The sequence below is a fragment of the Mustelus asterias genome, chromosome 2 (assembly GCF_964213995.1).
Source record: "Mustelus asterias chromosome 2, sMusAst1.hap1.1, whole genome shotgun sequence".
NCBI lineage: Eukaryota > Metazoa > Chordata > Chondrichthyes > Carcharhiniformes > Triakidae > Mustelus > Mustelus asterias.
The window spans coordinates 101,703,678-101,723,891 of NC_135802.1; the positions used below are offsets into that span (position 1 = coordinate 101,703,678).

Below are 20,214 nucleotides of genomic sequence, written 5' to 3' on the forward strand. Positions count from 1 at the left end.
AACCCATGACCGCTACCATTTAGAAGGACAAGTGCAGCAGATGCATGGGAACACCACCATCTGAAAGTTATCCTCCAAGCCACACACCATCCTGAGTTGGAACTTTATCATCATTTGTTCACTGTTGCTGGGTTAAACTCCTGGAACTCCCTTCTTCACAGAAATGTGGATGTACTTACACCACATGGGCTGCAGTGATTCAAAAAGGCTGCTTACCACCACCTTCTCAAGGGCAATTAAGGATGGGAAATAAATGCTGATCTAGCCAGTGGCATCCACATCCCATGAAATAAAAAATAAGTTGCAGTTCTCCCTGAAGTGGAAAATTACATCAACTTTACATACAACTTCCATCGTCTTCACGTTGTTCATCTCCGATTCTTCCCTTCCTTCACTTCTCTGTCCTCAGTTCTGAAGCTATTTTATCAAACAATACTCACTACGAGTCCACTGACTCTCACAGCTATCTTTAACTACACTTCCTCACAGCCCACTTCCTGTAAGGACTGTATTCAATGCTCCCACTTTCGCTATCTCTGTTGTATCTGTTTGGACGATACAACATTTTATATTGGTTCATCTGATATGTCTTCCTTTTTCCTCAACTAAGGATTCCCACCCACTGTGGTTTAAGGGGACTTTGCATGCATTTTTAAAATATTTTTACATTATAAATATTATATTTTTTATATTATATTTAATTTTTTAAAATATCAATCTCTTCTCCTTTGTCTGAGAACCACCATGAGGTTTCCTTTATCTTCACTTTCCACCCACCAGCCTCCATATTCAACAAATCATCCTCATCACTTCAGCCACCTTTAGATTGATGCAACCACCAAACATATCAGCCCCTTCCTCCCTTTCTCAACATTCCGAGGGGACCATTATCGTTGCAATGCCCTGGTCTAATCCTCATTCACCACCAAGAATCCCTCCTGTTCCTAAGGCACCTTTCCATGCAAGCACAACAGATGCAATGCAACACCTGTCCCTTTACCCTCTCCCTTTTCACCATCCAAAGCTCAAAACATTCATTCAAGGTGAAACAGTGATTTACTTCTATCTCTTTCAGTTTAATATACTATATTCAGTTCCCATGATGTGGTCTTCCCTACATTGGAGAACTGTTTTGAGGAACACCTCCATTCAGTCTGCAAGCAAGACCATGAGTTAACAGTCACCTATTGATTTAATCCTCCATCTTACTCCCACTCTGACCTTTCTGCCCTCGACCTGCTGCAGTATTCCAATGATGCTCAATGCAATTTCAAGGAACAGCACCTCATCTTCTGATTAGGCCCTTCTGGACTCAAAATTGAGTTAAACAATTTTAGATCAGAGCCTCTTCTGTAATTTTGTTTTGTTTTTACTTCTTTTGTTGTTTTCTGACTTCCTCTACTTTTGGACAGCAGCTATCCACAATCCTGCTTTCATGCATTTTTTTTATTGTCTTGACCTGTTACCACTCACTTTGGGCTTATGCCATGAAATCTTTGATGATTTATTCTCTCCTCCCCTTCACCCAATCTCAGACATTCTCTTTGTTCTTCTTCCCAGTCTTTTCTCCTTTCACTTGCCTATTCCCAGTTCTTTGTTGACATATCCCAAAGGCTGCTATTACAGCTGCTGTTGTTATGAATATTTGGTTATGTTTTAAAAGTTACAAAAACATTCATCTCAGCATAGGATTCACATTTTGATTTACAGTTTAGAGTCTACTAAAGGATTAGTTGCCTTTGAAATTTGTAATAGATTGAAGAAGAGACGATATTTAAAATCTTTGAGTGGGTTTCATGAATGGGAGTTTATTTTTAATATTCAGTGTGTATGAGTGACAGTTGTATTAAATTGATACAAGTTCAATTTTTTTCAGCTCCACATGGTTCCTGAGGTCTACTCATGGTGAATACCTGATGAGTGGATATGAGGGTGGCAAGGAGTCATTAGGTGACATGGAGGGTGCAGGAGTTGACATGGAGGGGGCATCAGGGTATGAGGGGAATGAAGAAAATGGAAGGGCTTGAGTTGGCATTGAGATGGATGTGTGCTATGAGTTGACAGGCCTTCTAACTTTCTAACTGTTGCCAGGGTTGGAGGGCCTAATTCTATCCTACTCCTACCTCTCAAGATGAAAATGAAGTGTAACGGAGCCCTTTAAACTGAGGCAAGTTGGGAAATTTCACAATTCAAGTTATCTGGCTTGGTAGCAAAAATCCAGCCCATGTTGTTCAAACTCTGCAAAAATCAAATAACTTAATGCTATTTGAAAGAATGCAAGATTTATTTTATTTGTTTGATGCCAAACCTGTTTATCTGCATGTTACAGATACATGCAGATGATGTTGGAATTTTATTTCTTAGAAAAGATTATTAAAAATTCTTTTAAAAGCATTTTAAAGCTGACCCCATCCAACAGTTCAATTACCTCCTCAAATAATTCCAATAGGTTGGAAAAGCAATTATTCTAAGTGACTAAGACTCATTTCCTGAGAATTTGACAGCACCCTTTATTTGTGCAGTCTACTTACGACTGCAATGGGACAAAAAGTGAAGTATTTAGTTACTAAACTGACTGGTGAATGTAGATCACAGGATTATGGTCTCAGAATAAGGGATTGGCTATATAAAACTGAGATAAAGAGAAATTTCTTTATTCAAAGGATTGCGAATCTTCGGAATTCCTTATTCCAGTGAGTTGTGGATGTTTGGCCATTGAGCATATAAAAGACAATAGTCAATACATTTGTGTTACTAAGGGCATTAAGGGATATGAGGAGAGTGCAGAGAGGTGGAGTTGGGGTAGAAAATCAGCCATGATCTTGTTGAATGGTGGAGCAGGTGTGAAGGACCAAATGGCCCACTCCAGCTCTTATTTCCTACGTTTTTACAAAAAAATATATGAATGCAAATTCATAGGATACAGTGAAGCAATAAAGACAATTATGGGTATCTGGAATTTAAGTTATAAGAAATATTGAGCATGTTGCACCTTGGAAAAGAACGCAATTGAAGTTTTCAAGATTCTGAATGGAATTAACAAAATTAATCCAGGCAAACTGTTCGTTAAGGTGAAGAGTTCAACTGCACAAAGCATAAATGAAAAATTAGGAAGTTACGAATAGAAAGAAAAGGATGTCATCCAGAAGCTTATCATCCAAAACATAATAATGTTAAAGAAGAATTGACCAGGAAAAACCATTAAAGCAACCAGCAACCAGAAATTACTCTCTCCTAGATTAGCATATACAAGAAAGGTTGCAAGTTTGAAATTACTTTCTTGAAACGGTTACTTTAAAATCAAATGCTGATGCAAGGCATCCTTTATTTTTGGTCTTTTTTAATTAGAACTTCTTCGTGAATGTGAATGTTTCTGATGCTAGGAGTAATTTAAAAGATAATGCCATGTATAACGTTGAGGTTATTTGCAACAGAGGTTATAAAAGAACAAAATTTATGTCATTATTTTTAATTACCAAATATCTCAGTGTTTAAAAATACAATGGATTACCTTGAAGTTACAGTTATTTAGGCATTCATGCTTCACAAAGGAAGATCCACAGACAATAATAACAACACAAAGTAAATAAAAGACCCCAGGAAATGTTGCTTTCTTCTAATTGTGGCAATTTTAGGAGAGTTAGTGATTAAACCCTGCGTAAAACCTGGCGATAAACTGAAATTACCAGATTTTCCCTTCTCTATGATTGTCCTCTTTTTATCTGTTTCTTAAAAAAAAGTTGGCTGAAAATTGTAGGGTTTCTAAAAAAGAAATCTGGTCTTAATTGTAAATGAATTTTTCAAAGATATAGGGCCCGATTTTACCATTTTGATTCTAAGTGCTGGGCAGACTTGAATCTGGGAGTGTTTCGGATCCGACTTTTAGATCTGTTCTCAGGCGCCCCCATATGCACTCTGCCTGAAAAAAAATCAGCGATTCTGAATAGCGCTGCAGAAGCTTGTGGGTGGGACTTATCGCGCCTGAAATGCTGCAGCTCCGATCGGAGCCTTCAACTGCGCATGCACAGTGAAGAAAAAAACCTTGGCAACCGGAAAACATGATTCTCATCAGCAAGATCTCGTTTTTTAATTTTCCCCACCCCTCGCCAGTGTTGTCCCAAGTTTCCCACCCAGAAAAGGCGGGAACCTCATTTAAATAAATTTAAATGTATTCAAAGTGAATTCCCTGCCATATGTTCTCCCCAGATAAGGAAATCCCCCCTCACCGACATGTTATCAAGTTGGCGAGGTTTACAACAGCTATTGAAAAACAGGAAGCTGTAGAGGGGAACCTGCTGGGAGTGCAAGGCTAAGTAAAGCCTGCGAGGAGGGTCGAGAGACATGTCTGAGCAGTGTCCGGGCACTGCTCCCTGGCATTGTGGCAGTGCCAACCTGGCAGTGATGCAGCATTTCCAGGGTTTAATGCCAAGGGTGGACCCTCTGGGAGTTGGGGAGGGTGGGGAGGGCGGAAAGCCCTGTTGCTTGTGGGGGAGACCCCATATCCATGGGGGCTAGGGGAGTAGCTTTTTAACGCCAATCAGGGCACCCTTTAAAGATGGCACCCTGATCACAGAGGAGCAAGTGTTGTTGGTTCTATCAGGCCCCCACTACTGGGACGACGGAAACCGTGCCCCCAGATTCTCTGTGCACAGACAGCCAGAGAATCTGGAGAGAAAACTCAGTTGTGCAGCTGGAAAGCTATGCACTGTCTTTCTTGCCCCAACCAGCATTCTGTGCACAGAGTGTAAGATTTTGCCCATAATATTTTTGATTAGTTCAGTGACACCAAAAGAGATAAATAAACTGGTGAAAACATCTGATATAGTGTTCTAAGAGATATTTCATTCTCCATCAAGCATCTCAAAGTTTAAATGTTTAAATAAATCATTACATGCATATTTGTTTCTGGTCAGCTGGTCAGTTTCACAAGTAGAAACCCATCCCCATGTTTAATACTCTCCAAAGATAATGAAAATTCCATACATAGAGTTTCTGTTTGTTTAAAGGGAGGAAAATACCCTCTCTCCGTAGCCCTTTCACATAACTCCAAGAATGTCTGCAGAAGTGTAGGAGAGGCAAGGCTGAGAGATTCCCAAGCTTTGTTACAGTGAGTCTTAATAAAGTATTAAAAGAATTTCACAACCTTTTCTGACTCTCCGAATGATTAACTTTGAAAGGCTGACTTGCACAAATATTCTTCAGTTACATACTTACTTATTGTTACCTTGTCTTGCTCACCCAGCATAATATTATTGGGTGTAAGATCCCTGTGGACAATTCTTTTTTCTTTGTGCAAATAACGCAGTGCAAGGCATATCTAAAAAGAAGAAAGTAATTGAACAGAATTATCTATCAGAAAAGTACATTTAAAAGTGGCCCAGACTCTGCAATTGTAATGATAGTGAAACTGTCAACTTTCCCCATCATTACTATTGTGAAACTGACAGCAACTTTGTGTTTGCACTGCATAATGAAAAGCAAAAATCCAAAAGTTGCAGTCAGTGATTCCCTGCTACTCCGTGGCATGCACTGTTCAAATCTTCTCAGGCCTTTTGAAAATGCTAAACTGACGAAAATTTATTTTAATGATAATATTGCTGTTAAAAAGCCCTGAAAGTGTTGCATCTTGTTGAGATGTAACTTGGTTTTTCATGACGCATTATATCATACTCTACTGAAGAACCTCTCTGGCTCTGGAAAACTAATTTTATGCTTGTGCAATTTCAAACTTCTCCATTATGATAAAAGTTCCATCGCTTTTAAATATAACAAAAAGTATGATAATTATGATATTTCAGTTTCTAATGTTTGTGCCCCAATCTTTATTTTGTTCTTTGTGAAATTTATAAAAAGGATAAATGTGAGGTAATGCATTTTGGAAGGTCTAATACAGATAGGAAATATACAGTAAATGGCAGAACCCTTAGGAGTATTGATAGGCGAAGGGATCTGGGTGTACAGGTACACAGGTCACTGAAAGTGGCAATGCAGGTGGAGAAGGTAGTCAAGAAGGCATATGGCATGCTTGCCTTCATCGGCTGGGGTATTGAGTTTAAAAATTGGCAAGTCATGTTGACGCTTTAAAGAACCTTAGTGAGGCCGCACTTGGAATATAGTGTTCAATTCTGGTCGCCACAGTAGTAGAAGGATGTGGGGGCTTTGGAGAGGGTACAGAAAAGATTTACCAGGATGTTGCTGGTATGGAGGGCATTAGCTATGAGGAGAGGTTGGAGAAACTTGGTTTGTTCTCACTGGAGCGACGGAAGTTGAGGGTAGACCTGATAGAAGTCTACAAGATTATGAGAGGCATGGACAGAGTGGATAGTCAGAAGCTTTTTCCCAGGGTGGAAGAGTCAATTATTAGGGGGCATAGGTTTAAGGTGCGAGGGACATGTTTTAAAAGAGATGTACGAGGCAGATGTTTTACACAGAGGGCGGTGGGTGCCTGGAACTCGTTGCCGGGGGACGTAGTGAAAGTGGATACGGTAGTGACTTTTAAGGGGCATCTTGATAAGTACATGAATGAGATGGGAATAGAGGGATATGGTCCCCAGAAGCGTAGGGGGTTTTAGTTAAGTCAGGCAGCATGGTCAGTGCAGGCTTGGAGGGCCGAAGGGCCTGTTCCTGTGCTGTAATTTTCTTTGTTCTTTGATAATCAGTGCATTTTACTTCCTGGTTTGCTGTCCATGAGAATTCTTCGAAGTGACTTCTGAACCTATTTGATGGCATCACTGTTGTTGGGTGGCTGGAAAACCTTTTAAGTTGTCACCAGATTCGACTTAACATCAAGAAAGGTGAAATCCATGTCAGAGAGATTGTTAGATTTCTGTGGGCAGCTGTCTTTGAGATCAATGACAAGCACTCTTGGTTTGCCACTGACCACAAAATCTGGGACAATATAATGCAAAGATTACATATTAAAGACTGTGTGAATAGAGTTCTCCATAAATATACATTGAAGATTACAAAACTCTTAAGACAGTCTTTGATTTGGAAAGGTAAATCACTGGGAAACAAAACTTTATATTGATGCACTTCATTGTGTTTAAAAACAATGAAATTAGGCAGACATTAGGCTTGGAAAGCCATTGTTTGCAGAGTTAATTCTGAAATGAACAATATGAGTTATATACAATAAACAGTATTAGAAATTGATACACATGCCATTCATAGCCATCTTACGTGTAACATATGCGACCCATATAGTACCTAAAGAAGATTATGTTATTGCTTATGTCTCTTCATACTATTGTATACCATAACTCCAGAAAAAATGAAATCTGGCTTCTCCTGTATCAAGCATCATTTCCTATGGTAAAATGAATACACAATTTGTTCAACTTACAAACCACATGAAGGAAGTGGTGCAGGGATAAGCTGACTATTACAAAGGTAAAATGCTGTGAATGTTGGAAATCGGTATTATGAACAGAAAGTGCTGAAAATGCTCAGCAGATCAGGCATCACCATGTAAAGAGTGTTAACCTGGAGCATTTTAACCTGTGGATGAAGTCTGAAAAACACAAACATTTCAGGAAACTGGTTCCAACTTGCTTACTTTAGACTTAGCTGCAACACATTAGGCTGCTTGTGTGCAAGCCCCTCAGGAGAGGCAGGTTGTCTGCTAACATATACTAAACGCTCAATTACTGTCATATTTTAACTGAGTTCCAAATTTAGCAGCGCATCAATAAGTTTCTAGGGTTTCCTGAAATGTGCCAGTGAGTACAAGACAAGAACACAATGGTTGGTAAAACTCATCAAAATACTAGAATAAATATTCCATATTAAAAGCTGCTTTCTTACCCAGTGATGGTAATGGTAAAGGGCTTTTCACAGTATCTTTTCTTGAGAGTTTATTTACTTTCTTCACTTTGGGCGGCATGGTAGCACAGTGGTTAGCACTGCTGCCACACAGCACCAGGGACCCAGGTTCGATTCCCAGCTTGGGTCACTGTCTGTGTGGAGTTTGCACGTTCTCCCCGTGTCTGCGTGGGTTTCCTCTGGATGCTCCGGTTTCCTTCCCACAGTCCGAAAGATGTGGTTAGGTGCATTGATCACACTCAATTCTCCCTCAGTGTACCCGAACAGGTGTCGGAGTGTGACGACTAGAGGATTTTCACAGTAACTTCATTGCAGTGTTAATGTAAGCCTACTTGTGACACTAATAAATAAACTTTTTAAAAAACTTTAATTTTTTTCAACTATATCAAGATGCTTTGGCCTTAGATTGGTTCTCAGGCAAGGGGCATTATGATTGACATCATCACCACCACCTGCACCAGCACCATCAGCATCACTAGCCTACTATTGAGAAACCAGGAACTGTACAGCAGAGAGAGGATCAGCAGGAAAAAGCTTAGAGGAGGCACAACACTGGGTCCACAGCAGAGTTTCCTTGATATTTTGAAATAGCAGTGCTTCAGGAGGCTCAAGTTGTTGTGTCAGATGTTGGTGGACATCTGTAGCCTCCTGGAACAGATCTGTTGCTTGGTGCACCTGATAGCCATATATTACCATTGGCTGCCAAAGTCACCAACATCCTCAACTTTTTTTGCCTCTGCATCCTTCCAGCATATTGCTCGGGCCATGCAGATCATCCAGAAGAATCTGTGAATCTCAGTGTTTCTACTACATCAATATGCAACTGAAATGCACTAACAGAAAGATATTTCTTCAGATTAGCACAAGTTTCCTCGAGAGCTGCCTTGATACTTTTATCCTTCAGCAGTTAAAGCTTCCTGATATATTTGGACTAGCAAACAGACTTAATGGGTGTCAGTTAGAAGACAAGGGATGCTCACTTCATGCTTGACTGATGTCACTTATTAAAATCCCAAGCAAATAAACCATTGGCTTGCTGGAGATGCCCTTCAGGTGTCTAGGCAGATTGGAGGTGCCCTTCAAAGCACATCAGCTAGGGTATCCAGAATGGTCATGGTATGCTGCACAGCACTGAACAGGAACAAAGTTTGGACCTGCAGGTGTAAGAAGTAGGAGGAAAAGAAAGAAAAAAAAGATGAGAAGGAAGGTGATGATTTGGGCAATGGATCATCAGCTGTTAATATTGCAGCCCAGGATGTCCTTCTTAATCCAAAGTTCATTCAGGTTGCTCGAGTGGACCAATGTCAGAAGCATATGTAACTTCCATTCTACAATCTTGCACCACCCAACCCCACCCATCCCTAATGCCACTGACATAAAGCAAGCAATGGATTACCAATTTCACATCCCTGCATTGGTCATCAACAAGTTAAAAAACAACTTGCCACCCAGCACCAAAGAATGGAGAAGGGAGGAAATGGTTCAAATTAATAACTTTTATTTCAAGTAATTTAACCACTAAACAATCAAAACTTTACAACTGAATATTTTCTTGGACACTGATGTGCCTACTCTTGTGTAACTAGAAAGCTTCAGTCTTCTTTTGCCTATTGCTCCTGTATGATGTTACCCCTGTCGTATCAGCTAGGGTGGGATGTTCTTGGCTGACATTTTTTGGGTTTGGGATTCTGTCAGGGCCCTGCTGAAGACAGCTCCAACTGCCCTGTCCAGAGACAGAATCATCAATGGGACACATTCAGCATGTCAGTTACTGAGGCTTGAGGTGGGCAACATATGAGAAGCGAAAGTGGAATTTCCATATTCATTAATTCTTTCATAAGACCATAAGAAGTAGAGATGGAGTAGGCCATTTGACCTTTCGAGCCTCCTCCACCAACAAGATCATTCACGACCCCATATCCCTTAATTCACTTAGTACGCAAACATCTATCAGCTTTTGCCTTGAATATGCTCAACAACTGAACACCCATAGCTCCTTGGGATTGAGAATGCCAATGAAACTTCTCCTCATCTCCGTTCTAAATGGTCAACCCTAAAATCTGAGACTGCGACAATGTGTTCTAAAATTCCCTGCAGGGACATTTCCTCAGCATCTACCCTGTCAAGAATTTTATATGCTCCAATTAATGTCCTAGGCCCAACCATCTTCAGCTGCTTCATCAATGACCTTCCTTCCATCATAAGATCGGAAGTGGGATGTTCGCTGATGACTATACAATGTTCAGTATCAGTCATGACTCCTCAGATACTAAAGCAGTCCATGTCTAAATGCAGGAAGACCTGGACAATATCCAGGCTTGGACTTACAAGTAACATTCATGCCACACAAGTGCCAGGCAATGGCCAACTCCAACAAGAGAGGATCTAACCATCACCCTTGATATTCAAAGGCATTACCATCGCTGAATCCCCACTATCAACATACCGAGAGTTACTATTGACCAGAAACTGAACTGGACTAGCCATATAAATACTGTGGCTACTAGAACAGGACAAAGAATAGGAATCCTGCAGCGAATAACTCACCTCCTGACTCCATGATCTACAAGGCACAAATGTGATAGAATAGTCTCCACTTTCCTGGATGAATGCAGCTCCAACAACACTTAAGAAACTCAACATAATCTAGGACAAAGCAACCCACTTGATTGCCACCCCTTCCACAACTATTGAATCTCTCCACCACATTGTACCATCTATAAGGTGAACTGCAGTAACTCACCAAGATTCCTGAGGCAGCACCTTCCAAACTCATGATCACTACCATCTAGAAGGACAAGAGAAGCAGGTACCTGGGAACATCACCACCCAGAGGTTCCCCTCTAAGTCATTTATAGAACCATCATAGAATCCCTACAGTGCAGAAGGAGCAATCGAGCCTTCATCGACAACAATCCCACCCAGGCCCTATCCCCATAACCCCACGTATTTAACCTGCTAATCCCCCTGACACTAAGGGGCAATTTAGCATGGCCAATCAACATAACCACACATTTTTGGAGTATGGGAGGCAAGTGGAGCACCCGGAGGAAACCCATGCAGACACAGGGAGAACATACAAACTCCACACAGACAGTTACTCGAAGCTGGAATTTAGCCCGGGTCCCTAACGCTGTGGGGCAGCTGCGCTAACCATTGTGCCATCGTGCTGCTCATTATCCTAACTTGGAAATACATTGCCATTCCTTCAATGTCATTGAGTCAAAATCCTGGAATTTCCTCCCGAACAGCACTGTGGATGTATCTACACTTCAGGGATTGCAGCAGTTCAAGAAGGGGCAAAGTGGTTAGCACTGCTGCCTCACAGTGCCAGGGACCCGGGTTCGATTCCCAGCTTGGGTCACTGTCCGTGTGGAGTTTGCACATTCTCCCCGTGTCTTCGTGGGTTTCCTCCGGGTGCTCCGGTTTCCCCCCACAGTACAAAGATGTGCGGGTTAGGTGGATTGGCCATGCTAAATTACCCCTTTGTGACATGGGAACTTGCTGGGGTAAATGCATGAGGCTATGGGAATAGAGCCTGGGTGGGATTGTGGTTGGTGCAAACTCGATGGGCTGAATGGCCTCCTTCTGCTCTGTAGGATTCTATGATTCTAAGGCAGCTCACCACCACCTTCTCAAGGGCAACTAGTTATAGGCAATAAATGCTGGGGAGGACAAAGATCTAGGAGTTACATAACTCACTTGAGAAAGGTCATCTGGATAAAAGTGCTGTAGATCCTCACTTCTATGATGTAGGCGAACCTCGTTGCCCATCACTGCTTGCTCTGGGCCCTCACCTGTGAGAAACTGCACCCTTTCCTCATTGGGGGTGAGGATGCACAACTCTGGTCACCTGGAGGAGGCCAGAAATCCTCTGGTCAGCGATCCTCCATCCCATAAATACATTTTTAAAATTAGATCACCGTATTTTCCTAACTCCAGGGACTATAGGTCTTGTCTACTCAATCGGTTCTTTTTGAACAATACCCTCATCCCAGGAGCCAGTCTGATAAGCATTTGTTGCACTCTTTTTAGAGCAAGTATATCCATCCTTAGGTAAGAAGACTACAAGTGCACAGAGGATTCCAGATGTGGTCTCATCACTGCCCTTCACAATTAGTAAGATGTATTTACTGTGTATTCTAATCATTTTGCAACAAAAGTTAACATACCACTTGCCTTCCTAATTGCTGCACTGTCTGCATGTTAGCTTCATGTGATTCATGTACAAGGACACCCAAGTTATTCTGAATACAAATATTTACCAGTACATCACCATTCAAAGATTATTCTGCTTTTTGTACTTTTCCTACCAAAGTTGATAACTTCACACTTTACACTGGCTGAATTTTCTCAAAAAATGACCAAGTGTCATCTCCGGTGAGAATTCCATTGGGTGGGTTGGTGCGATCCAGATCATTTTGTTTTGAGCTTGGGGAGAGTCCTACACAGAGCAATAAATGATTCCTCCACGTGAATCATGCCAAGCCAGAGTCTTCAAGTGTCTGATTTGCCCAACTTGGAACTCAGCTATTCACTGTGAACAAGGGGGAGCTGCTACTAAACAGTCCCTCAGCACTCACTCCCAGTCAAGCCAGGAGCATGGCTGCAGGAAGACATGCTCCTCATTTCTCAGAGGGTGATTTATCGAGGTTGCTAGACCCAGTTGAGGAGAGGTGGGCTTTTTCCTCAGGGTGGCAGGAGACCCCAGACCACCATGGCTAATCCTGCCTGGGATGCAGTGGCAGCAGCAGCATGACCTCCAGGACTGGCATCTAATGTCAGAAGAAAATTAATTACCTCCCAAGAGCTGCAAGGTGAGTACCCACCTGTCTCCTCCTTTCATCATTCCCATCTGCACCCCTGGAATCTCACCAATGGTCCACTCCCTGCCACCTCACATCCTCCCAACACCTGATCTCCCAGCACCTCCTTCGGCAGTCCCCAGCATTCCTTATCACAATCCCGGTCTGCCTAGGCACAGTGCTCGCACATGCCCACCAGGCATCCGACTCAAAATGTCCTCTTTGTGTCTCCACAGGAGAGAATTTCTCACAATAAAAGAGGGAGAAGACAGGTGGGGGATGCCAGAGTTGTGCGTCCTCACCCCCAATGAGGAAAGGGTGCAGTTTCTCACAGGTGAGGGCCCAGAGCAAGCAGTGATGGGCAACGAGGTTCGCCTACATCATAGAAGTGAGGATCTACAGCACTTTTATCCAGATGACCTTTCTCAAGTGGTTTATGTAACTCCTAGATCTTTGTCCTGCCCAGTCACTAAACCCATATCCTTCGTCTTGCAGGATCTCTATCAGAAGAGGCTGGGCCATCCGAGGGCAGTGCCCCCTGCAACCGTGGAGGGCACCTCAGAGGAGTGTTCTGAGGAGGACACTGACGAAGTGTCACTGCTTTCTTCTGCGCAGAGACACACACCTTGGTGGGCGAGATTAGCAGACAGGCTTTTGGCGCCACTATTTGGTGAGCACCATTCAGCTGTTGATGCACATCAGGTGGAGGTAGGAAGTTTCAAGGGATTGGACAGTCTGCTGGATCCCAGACATTTCTGGCCTCCTGCCAGGTGCAAAGCCTCTGGAAAAAGTTCTCTGCTGCTGAAAATGTAAAGGCAGAGTTGGGAAATTCAGGAGGGGGTGTTTGCTACATTCCACAACTATAAGGCTGCTTGAAGGAGTCCCAAAGCCTTCAGTCGTAGGAGATGTTGCCGGCATTGCTTGGCACCCAGGCCAACACTTGCAAGGGTGGTGTCTGCAGTGGAAAGCCTGGGGCAGGATGTCCAAGACATGACTACTGAACTCCAAGGCATGGCTCATTCTCTGAGGACCACGAGTGAGGGCATCATCAGCATGTCCCAGACACAGAGGGACATTGCTGAGGCACGCTAAAGCTTAGCCCACTCACAGAGGAGCATGGCTGAGGGCTCGGCACCATGGCCCAGACAATGGCAGGCCTCCAGGACTGGCAGTGCCAGGTGATTCAGCGGCTTCTGGAATTACTCCAGTTGTCTCTCAGTCCCATGGAGTGACCCAGGAACTAACGAGTACCCTGAGAGAGGAGGAAGTACTGAAGCCCTTCCCAGGGCCTTCCACCAAGGAGAATCTGGCAGTCTCCAGCCGTTCTGAATGACCCCTCCCTGACACAGGCACTTCTCGGGGCAGAGGGCACCAGTGACACCTGAAAGTCTTCCGGGGTCCTCCAGGTCCAGGCCCTCCAGAGGCTGCCCGCCAAGTGTTTCAAAGGCCACAGGAAGCAGAAGCCATCAGACCACCTCCATCTCTGATGTGCACCCTGGGCAAACACCAAGACATAGTGGTAGGCTGAAGACAATAAGGAAATTATAGGATCACAAATCAGGAACCTTTACAAATGAGCGATTCATCCCCTGACCCCGACTTGGAAGGTGAAGCAGCTGAGATGGGTGAAGGGTAAATGATGATAGCTAATTGGTTGGGTGATCATGTCTCGCAGAAATGTGAGAGGCCACAAATACTAACAGAGGCAAAGAAGGGAGATGCAACCGTGCAACATGTATACTCAGGCTTGGACGTCCCGCATTCTTATTACTGGCATGCTATTAAACTCAATGTACCTGGGCAGCCAGTGTATGATCTGTGACTACAGGCCTGCCAGGAAGTCTAGATTTCACCCTACTCTGTTCTTCACATGACTGTCCCACCTTCTGTCTCTGAGTGACATGCAGCCAGCCCCTTGGGCTGCCAACCTTCATCCTTTGAACCCCCTCTCACTCAGGTCGGGGACAATCTCCCAGGCCACTGACAGCAACATTAGGTAAATTGAATTCAATTCTCTGGCTCTCGCGCAGAGATTTCATCAGTGACTGCAAGAGGGTCCTCATTGAGGAACCCCTGCACCTCAATGTTTTGTGTGTTGCTAATTGCTTGCATGGTGGGACACTACCTCCAGTACAGCACTCCGTTCAGGCAAAAGAGGTTCAGGAAAATCCACTTTAAAACATCTGGGGTTAGACAGAGCACCTGCCCTTTCTAGGCAACACTAATGACTTGAAAAGACTCCACTATGAAAAAAAGGGGTCAAAAAGTCACCTGTCCACTTTAGGGCAGAGGGGAAACCCCATGAAAATATTTACACTGAACACCTGCGCTAAAAGGAAACACTCCAGAGTTAATGGACCATGAAAAAACTTGTGTAAACAAACAAACCTAATCCCTCCTTTGAAATAACCTGAATCAGTCAATCTGAAGGCTTGTAAAAGTTAATGAATTGTGCAAGAGCTTGTGTCAACAAACCTAATCCCTCCTTTGAAAAAGCCTAGACCTGTCAATCAGAAGGCTTGTAAAAGTAATGGACCAGGAAATGAATGTAAACAATGCAGTTCAAAGCTTTTAAATATCTCAACATTCCCAGAGGCTTTAAAAAGCTAAAGGGACATGAAATAGAATGGGAAAATCGTACTGCTAAGCTTCTCACCACATCATAGAGAAATTTTACTTTCAACCTGAGATCTGATTGAAATACACATGCCTGGAGAGACTTTAAAGCTTCTCATAACATTAGAGAGAAGCTTGTAACTTCAATATGACTGACAATCTGAAAGAGAGTTCAAGATTTCAAAGCTCCAGTGAGCAGACTAGCCATGCCACCCCCATCCTAGGAAAGGCCCCCAAACTGAACCCCATTCAGCCCTGCACAAACTTTAAACTCCCAACTCCCTTGAAGGACACCCTCTACACTCTGACAGGGGATGCTCTGCCCATGGGCACCCTGCAGGTAAGTGCAAAGCGTGTACTCCCTCCACAGAGTCCATTGCACCTGGATCCCTGCTTTTAAAGGCCAATAGTGATTTGTGCCCACGTAACCTCCACTGGGGGGAGAGGGGGGTTGGCTGGGGGGGGGAGGCGGGGGGGAGAAGGGGAGCTTATAGAGGGCTACATACTCTGATATTGATTTTGTATTCCTGTTCTTGCCACCACCATCTGCTCTTGCTCACTTGTGAAATATGAATCATTAGGTGAAAACCCAACTATCCACCTTACGAGTTTCGTGATGGTGCACCCTCTCAAAGTCAATCAGTTGCTCTGAGGAATTTTATTCTGCAATGTCCACCGATATCGCCCTCTCCCCTCGCTCCGCCCTGATCTACCCAACTCCCCAAATTCCACCCCCCCCCCCCGACCTCCCAAACCCGCAGCCAGCCCTGATCTCCTGATACGCTCCAACAGTCCCCCCGACCTCCCCATTCCCATCCCCTCCCACCATCCAGAAGGCCAGCCCCAAACTCCTCTTCCCTCCCTCTGCCTACGATCCGCTGGTAGAGCAGAACCCCTCCAGTTCCACCGATCAATCCCCAATATGCCTCGCCCCCTCAATAGGCCCATCCTCCTTGGCACTGCCTGATGCCTGATAGGCAGTGTCAAGGTGCTCCCTGAGCTACATTGCTGAAGGTCCTAGCAGAGATCAAAGATACAAATTCATACTGGCAAATCAAGAATATTGCAACTTATCATTATGAAGATATTGGAGGCAATTCTCCCAGCCCGTTGCACTGTTCTAGCAGTGCAGTGGGCTGGGGAAACATCAGTGGAGGCCATTTCGCGGGCTTCCCACTGAGCACCTCCGCGTGTCTCTGGCTCCAAGATTTCTGACATAATCGGTGCGGAGCTGATTACAATATGGAATTGAGTATTTCTATATCATTACTAGGCACGGGACTGAAGTCTCCAGGCCCGCAAGCATCTCTCCCACTCCCGCTGCCAGGAGTGGTTCACTCCAGCAGGTCTTACAACTGCTCCCCACTACTGGGGAACAGGTGGCCGACCCGCTGGAGTGAAGAGAGGCCAATGAAGTCCCCACCAAGGAGGTTGGAGGTAAGGAGGGGTCCCACTGGGTAGTGCCAGGCTGGCCCCGTGGTGCTGCCCAAGGAGCAAACTGGCAATGCTCAGAGAGCACTTTGGCACTGCCTGTCAGGCAGTGCCAAAGGGGTGGGGTCAGAGGAGGATGGGCCTATTGAGGGGGCAGGGTGAATTTGGGGAGTTGGGTAGATCAGGGTGGGCCGAGGTGGGCGAGGTCCGGGAGGCCAGCGATTGGGAGGAGGGGTCGAAGGGCCAGTGATGGGGAGTCGTGGGCTTGCCAGCGATCGGGAGACTGGCAATGTGGGGCCAATGCGCAAACACCGATCTCCACTCTGACAGATTGGCGCATGCGCAGTGGCCCGCTCAGCAATATGCTGCCGGCCTCTCGGGTGGGAATAGGCCCCATCCCTTAATTTTCAGAGGGAGACACGCTACAGCACTCTGCAGTGCTCGAAGTTTCAGAGATACGATCTGAAAATCACACTAATAAAAATCGGTGGGAGTTACTCCCGTTTTCACGTGAATTGGAGAGAATCCTGGCCATCATACTTCACTTATGTCAAAACCAAGTTAATATAACCGAGTGCTGTCTGACAATTAACTGTGTAACTGGGAACTCCCCATCTCTAATGGCCAAGGACGGTGAAGCACTACACATCTCCACAGCCTCTTCCTCCACTGTTCCTCTTCAGTCTTCATATTTTGTGTTCCCTTCTGCTGCAATGACAGGACTGTAATGGAATGTGTTCACTCAATGAATACAATGCACTTTGTGATGGAGACAACGAACGAAAAGTGAGAAATTGCATAGAAATGAGGGCGAGTGCCAATGGTAGATGGATAGTTTAGAACGTGGGGATATGAAGAAGTGCATCTAAAGGGAATGATGGGGATATATGCAAGATAAGGCGGTGTGATACAGTAGGGTTGATATAGCAGAGGGAGGGAGCGACCTGCGCAGCATGATGCTAATGGGCAACTGTACTCACCTTTCCTGTCCTGGTTAGGTTATTAAAGTGCTCGCTGCACTGAATTTTGAATAAGGTCCCTGCTGCTGACCTCCTGGATCATCTCTAGCAACAGGTTTCGTCCTCTCACTGCAAGAAGAGCATCTCTCTTTGGTTTCTCACAGCACATTAAGTGAGGCACCAGTAAAGTGGGCCACACTTAATCATTTTGATCCCAAACTCAAAGTTCTCTCTGTTGTTTTCATCTCAAAGTTCCTGCAAATTACATCTCTGGGTTCACCCTTTAAATCCTGGAGTTGAGATTGTATCATGCGAGTCCACATGCACACTGCTGCAAAATTGACACCAAACCTGGAAATATATTTATGTTGTGGTGCCTATTATAAAACCACAGACAGATGCGTTGAACTCACTTTGGGTTTGCAATGCAATTTTAAACTTGCCCTGCCAACACTTCTCCAAGTTAACATCGGGTCAACATTTCATGACCTTTCATCGAGAGTTTTGGTGAAAGGTCACCATCCCGAAACATTAATTCTGATTCTGTCTCCATAGATGCAGCCAGACCTGCTGAACATTTCTAGCATTTTCTGTTTATAGGTAAGCTAACAAAACAGTTCTTGGCATAACTGAATAGCATTTTTAAACCCAATGTGTAAATTCAGTGTCCATCATGAACTATTTTAAATGTTAATATAAAATGATCAGATCCCTATTATTGTCACTTGTAAATTTGATTGATTTGTGGTAGCAATAAATATCGGAGTATCATTACCATTGATGAGCATAACTAAAATATTGGCATAAATGTAAATTGCAGTAGAAACAGAAAATTACCAAAGATAAATTTTTAAAAACAAATTAATAAAATAATTGTGGAAACCCATATCAGATTCACATTTGCTTGTTTTGTCCCCAATGCACTCTCAATTTCAGTACTAAGATCATTGCAATGTATAAGGAACATGAATGGTTCTTACTTGTATAAATATATTCCATATTCTTTCTTCTGTAAACTGTTGTTGCTTTTCTTTGAGGGAATTAAAGTGCTCACCAAGGGGTGCTCCTTCGATCAGTTCCATAACTATATACAATCGATCATCTGCAAAGAACAACAAAATATGATGGTGCCTTTTGATAAAAGTGTTTAGTGACCCTTATTTTACCGTCTAAAAAATGCCAGAAACACATATGTAATCTGACAAAACCTTCATGTAGGGTTCTGGTGAGAAAAATTGGCAAAACACAAGAAAATGAAAGAAAATATCAGCAGCCAAGATAAATCTGAACATAGTGATTAGTAAATTATACAATAGTCATACAGTAGATTATCAGACTTATATTTAACATGCAAGTGGAAGTAACAACAAACTGTGATAATAAACTTCAATGTTTGTTAGGATGTGTATTTGAAATGTTGCCACAGTGCACCAACATACATCACATTCTGAGCATTAGGTAACTGAGCTTAAGTGGGTTGAAATACAAACGAGAAACCGGGGATCTTGAGTTTGAACATCAACACTTTCCTTCAAGCTTTCATCTTTCCAAGGGAAATAAAGCAAGTATCATTTTGAAGGTTTATGATGGGGCTGCATGCACTGCTTGCCACATGGTGGCAATATTTATCCTTGAAAACTCCAAGAGTTCAGCACTATTCACAATGGACATTCATGCTTAATAGTGAGTGGCTTCCATGGGTATTCTCTCTCTTCTAAAACAATATAAGCCAAATGATATTTCATGGGATTATATTTGTTGCTCAGTGTTAGAAATTGTATTTCTAAAATAGATTGACTTTACTGAAAGCTGACCAAGTTGATTGTTGTATTATTGCATTAGTAGAAAGAGAATGTAAAAAACATGCTTAATATAGTAACAGCTCTGTTTCATTAAATGACAAAAATGAGCATGCCACTTTTTTTTTCCAGTTTTACCAGGACAATCACCACCTTTAGTTCAGGAATATAAATTATGTGAAAGGAAGACAATTTACAATTTATAGGGCCACTACAGATTCAGATGCAAATTTTTTTTTCATTCATGAGTTGTGCACACCTCTGGCTAGGCCAGCATTTATTGCCCATCTCTAATTGCCCGTGAGAAGGGATTGATGAGCTGCTTTCTTGACCTGCAGTCCATATGGTGTAGGTCCGCACACAGCACTGTTAGGGAGGGAGTTCCAGGATTTTGACCAGCGACAGTGAAGAGATGATGATATATTTCCAAGTCAGGATGATGTTTGGCCTGGAGGAAGCTTGCAGGTCATGGTGTTCCCATGCACTGGCTGTCCTTGCCCTTTCGCAGCTCTAATGTGTTTTAGATTGTGCTGTCTAAGGAGGCTTGGTGAGTTCCTGTAGTGTATCTTGCACATGGTACACAATGCTGTTACAGTGTATTGGTGGAGGAGGGAGTGAATGTTTGTGGAAATGGGGCCAATCAACCAGGCTGCTTTGGCCTGGATGGTGTTGAGCTTCTTGAGTGTTGTTGGAGATGTACTTATCCAGGCAAGTGGACAGTATTCCATCACACTCCTGACTTGTGCCCCATAGACTGTGGACAGGCTTTGGAGAGTCAGG

General features: G+C 43.5%; 1 protein-coding gene across 1 annotated transcript in view; it reads right to left on the reverse strand.

Moving 5' to 3' along the window:
• The window catches only part of nek10 (NIMA-related kinase 10), a 229,702-nt gene that overhangs the window by 102,454 nt on the left and 107,034 nt on the right, over positions 1 to 20,214 (reverse strand). The window contains exons 19-20 of the mRNA XM_078200564.1: positions 18,616 to 18,737; positions 5,215 to 5,317 (exon numbers count right to left, since the gene is read on the reverse strand). Of these exons, the coding sequence (XP_078056690.1) occupies positions 5,215 to 5,317; positions 18,616 to 18,737 (225 nt within the window). The remainder of the gene's footprint in view (positions 1 to 5,214; positions 5,318 to 18,615; positions 18,738 to 20,214) is intronic.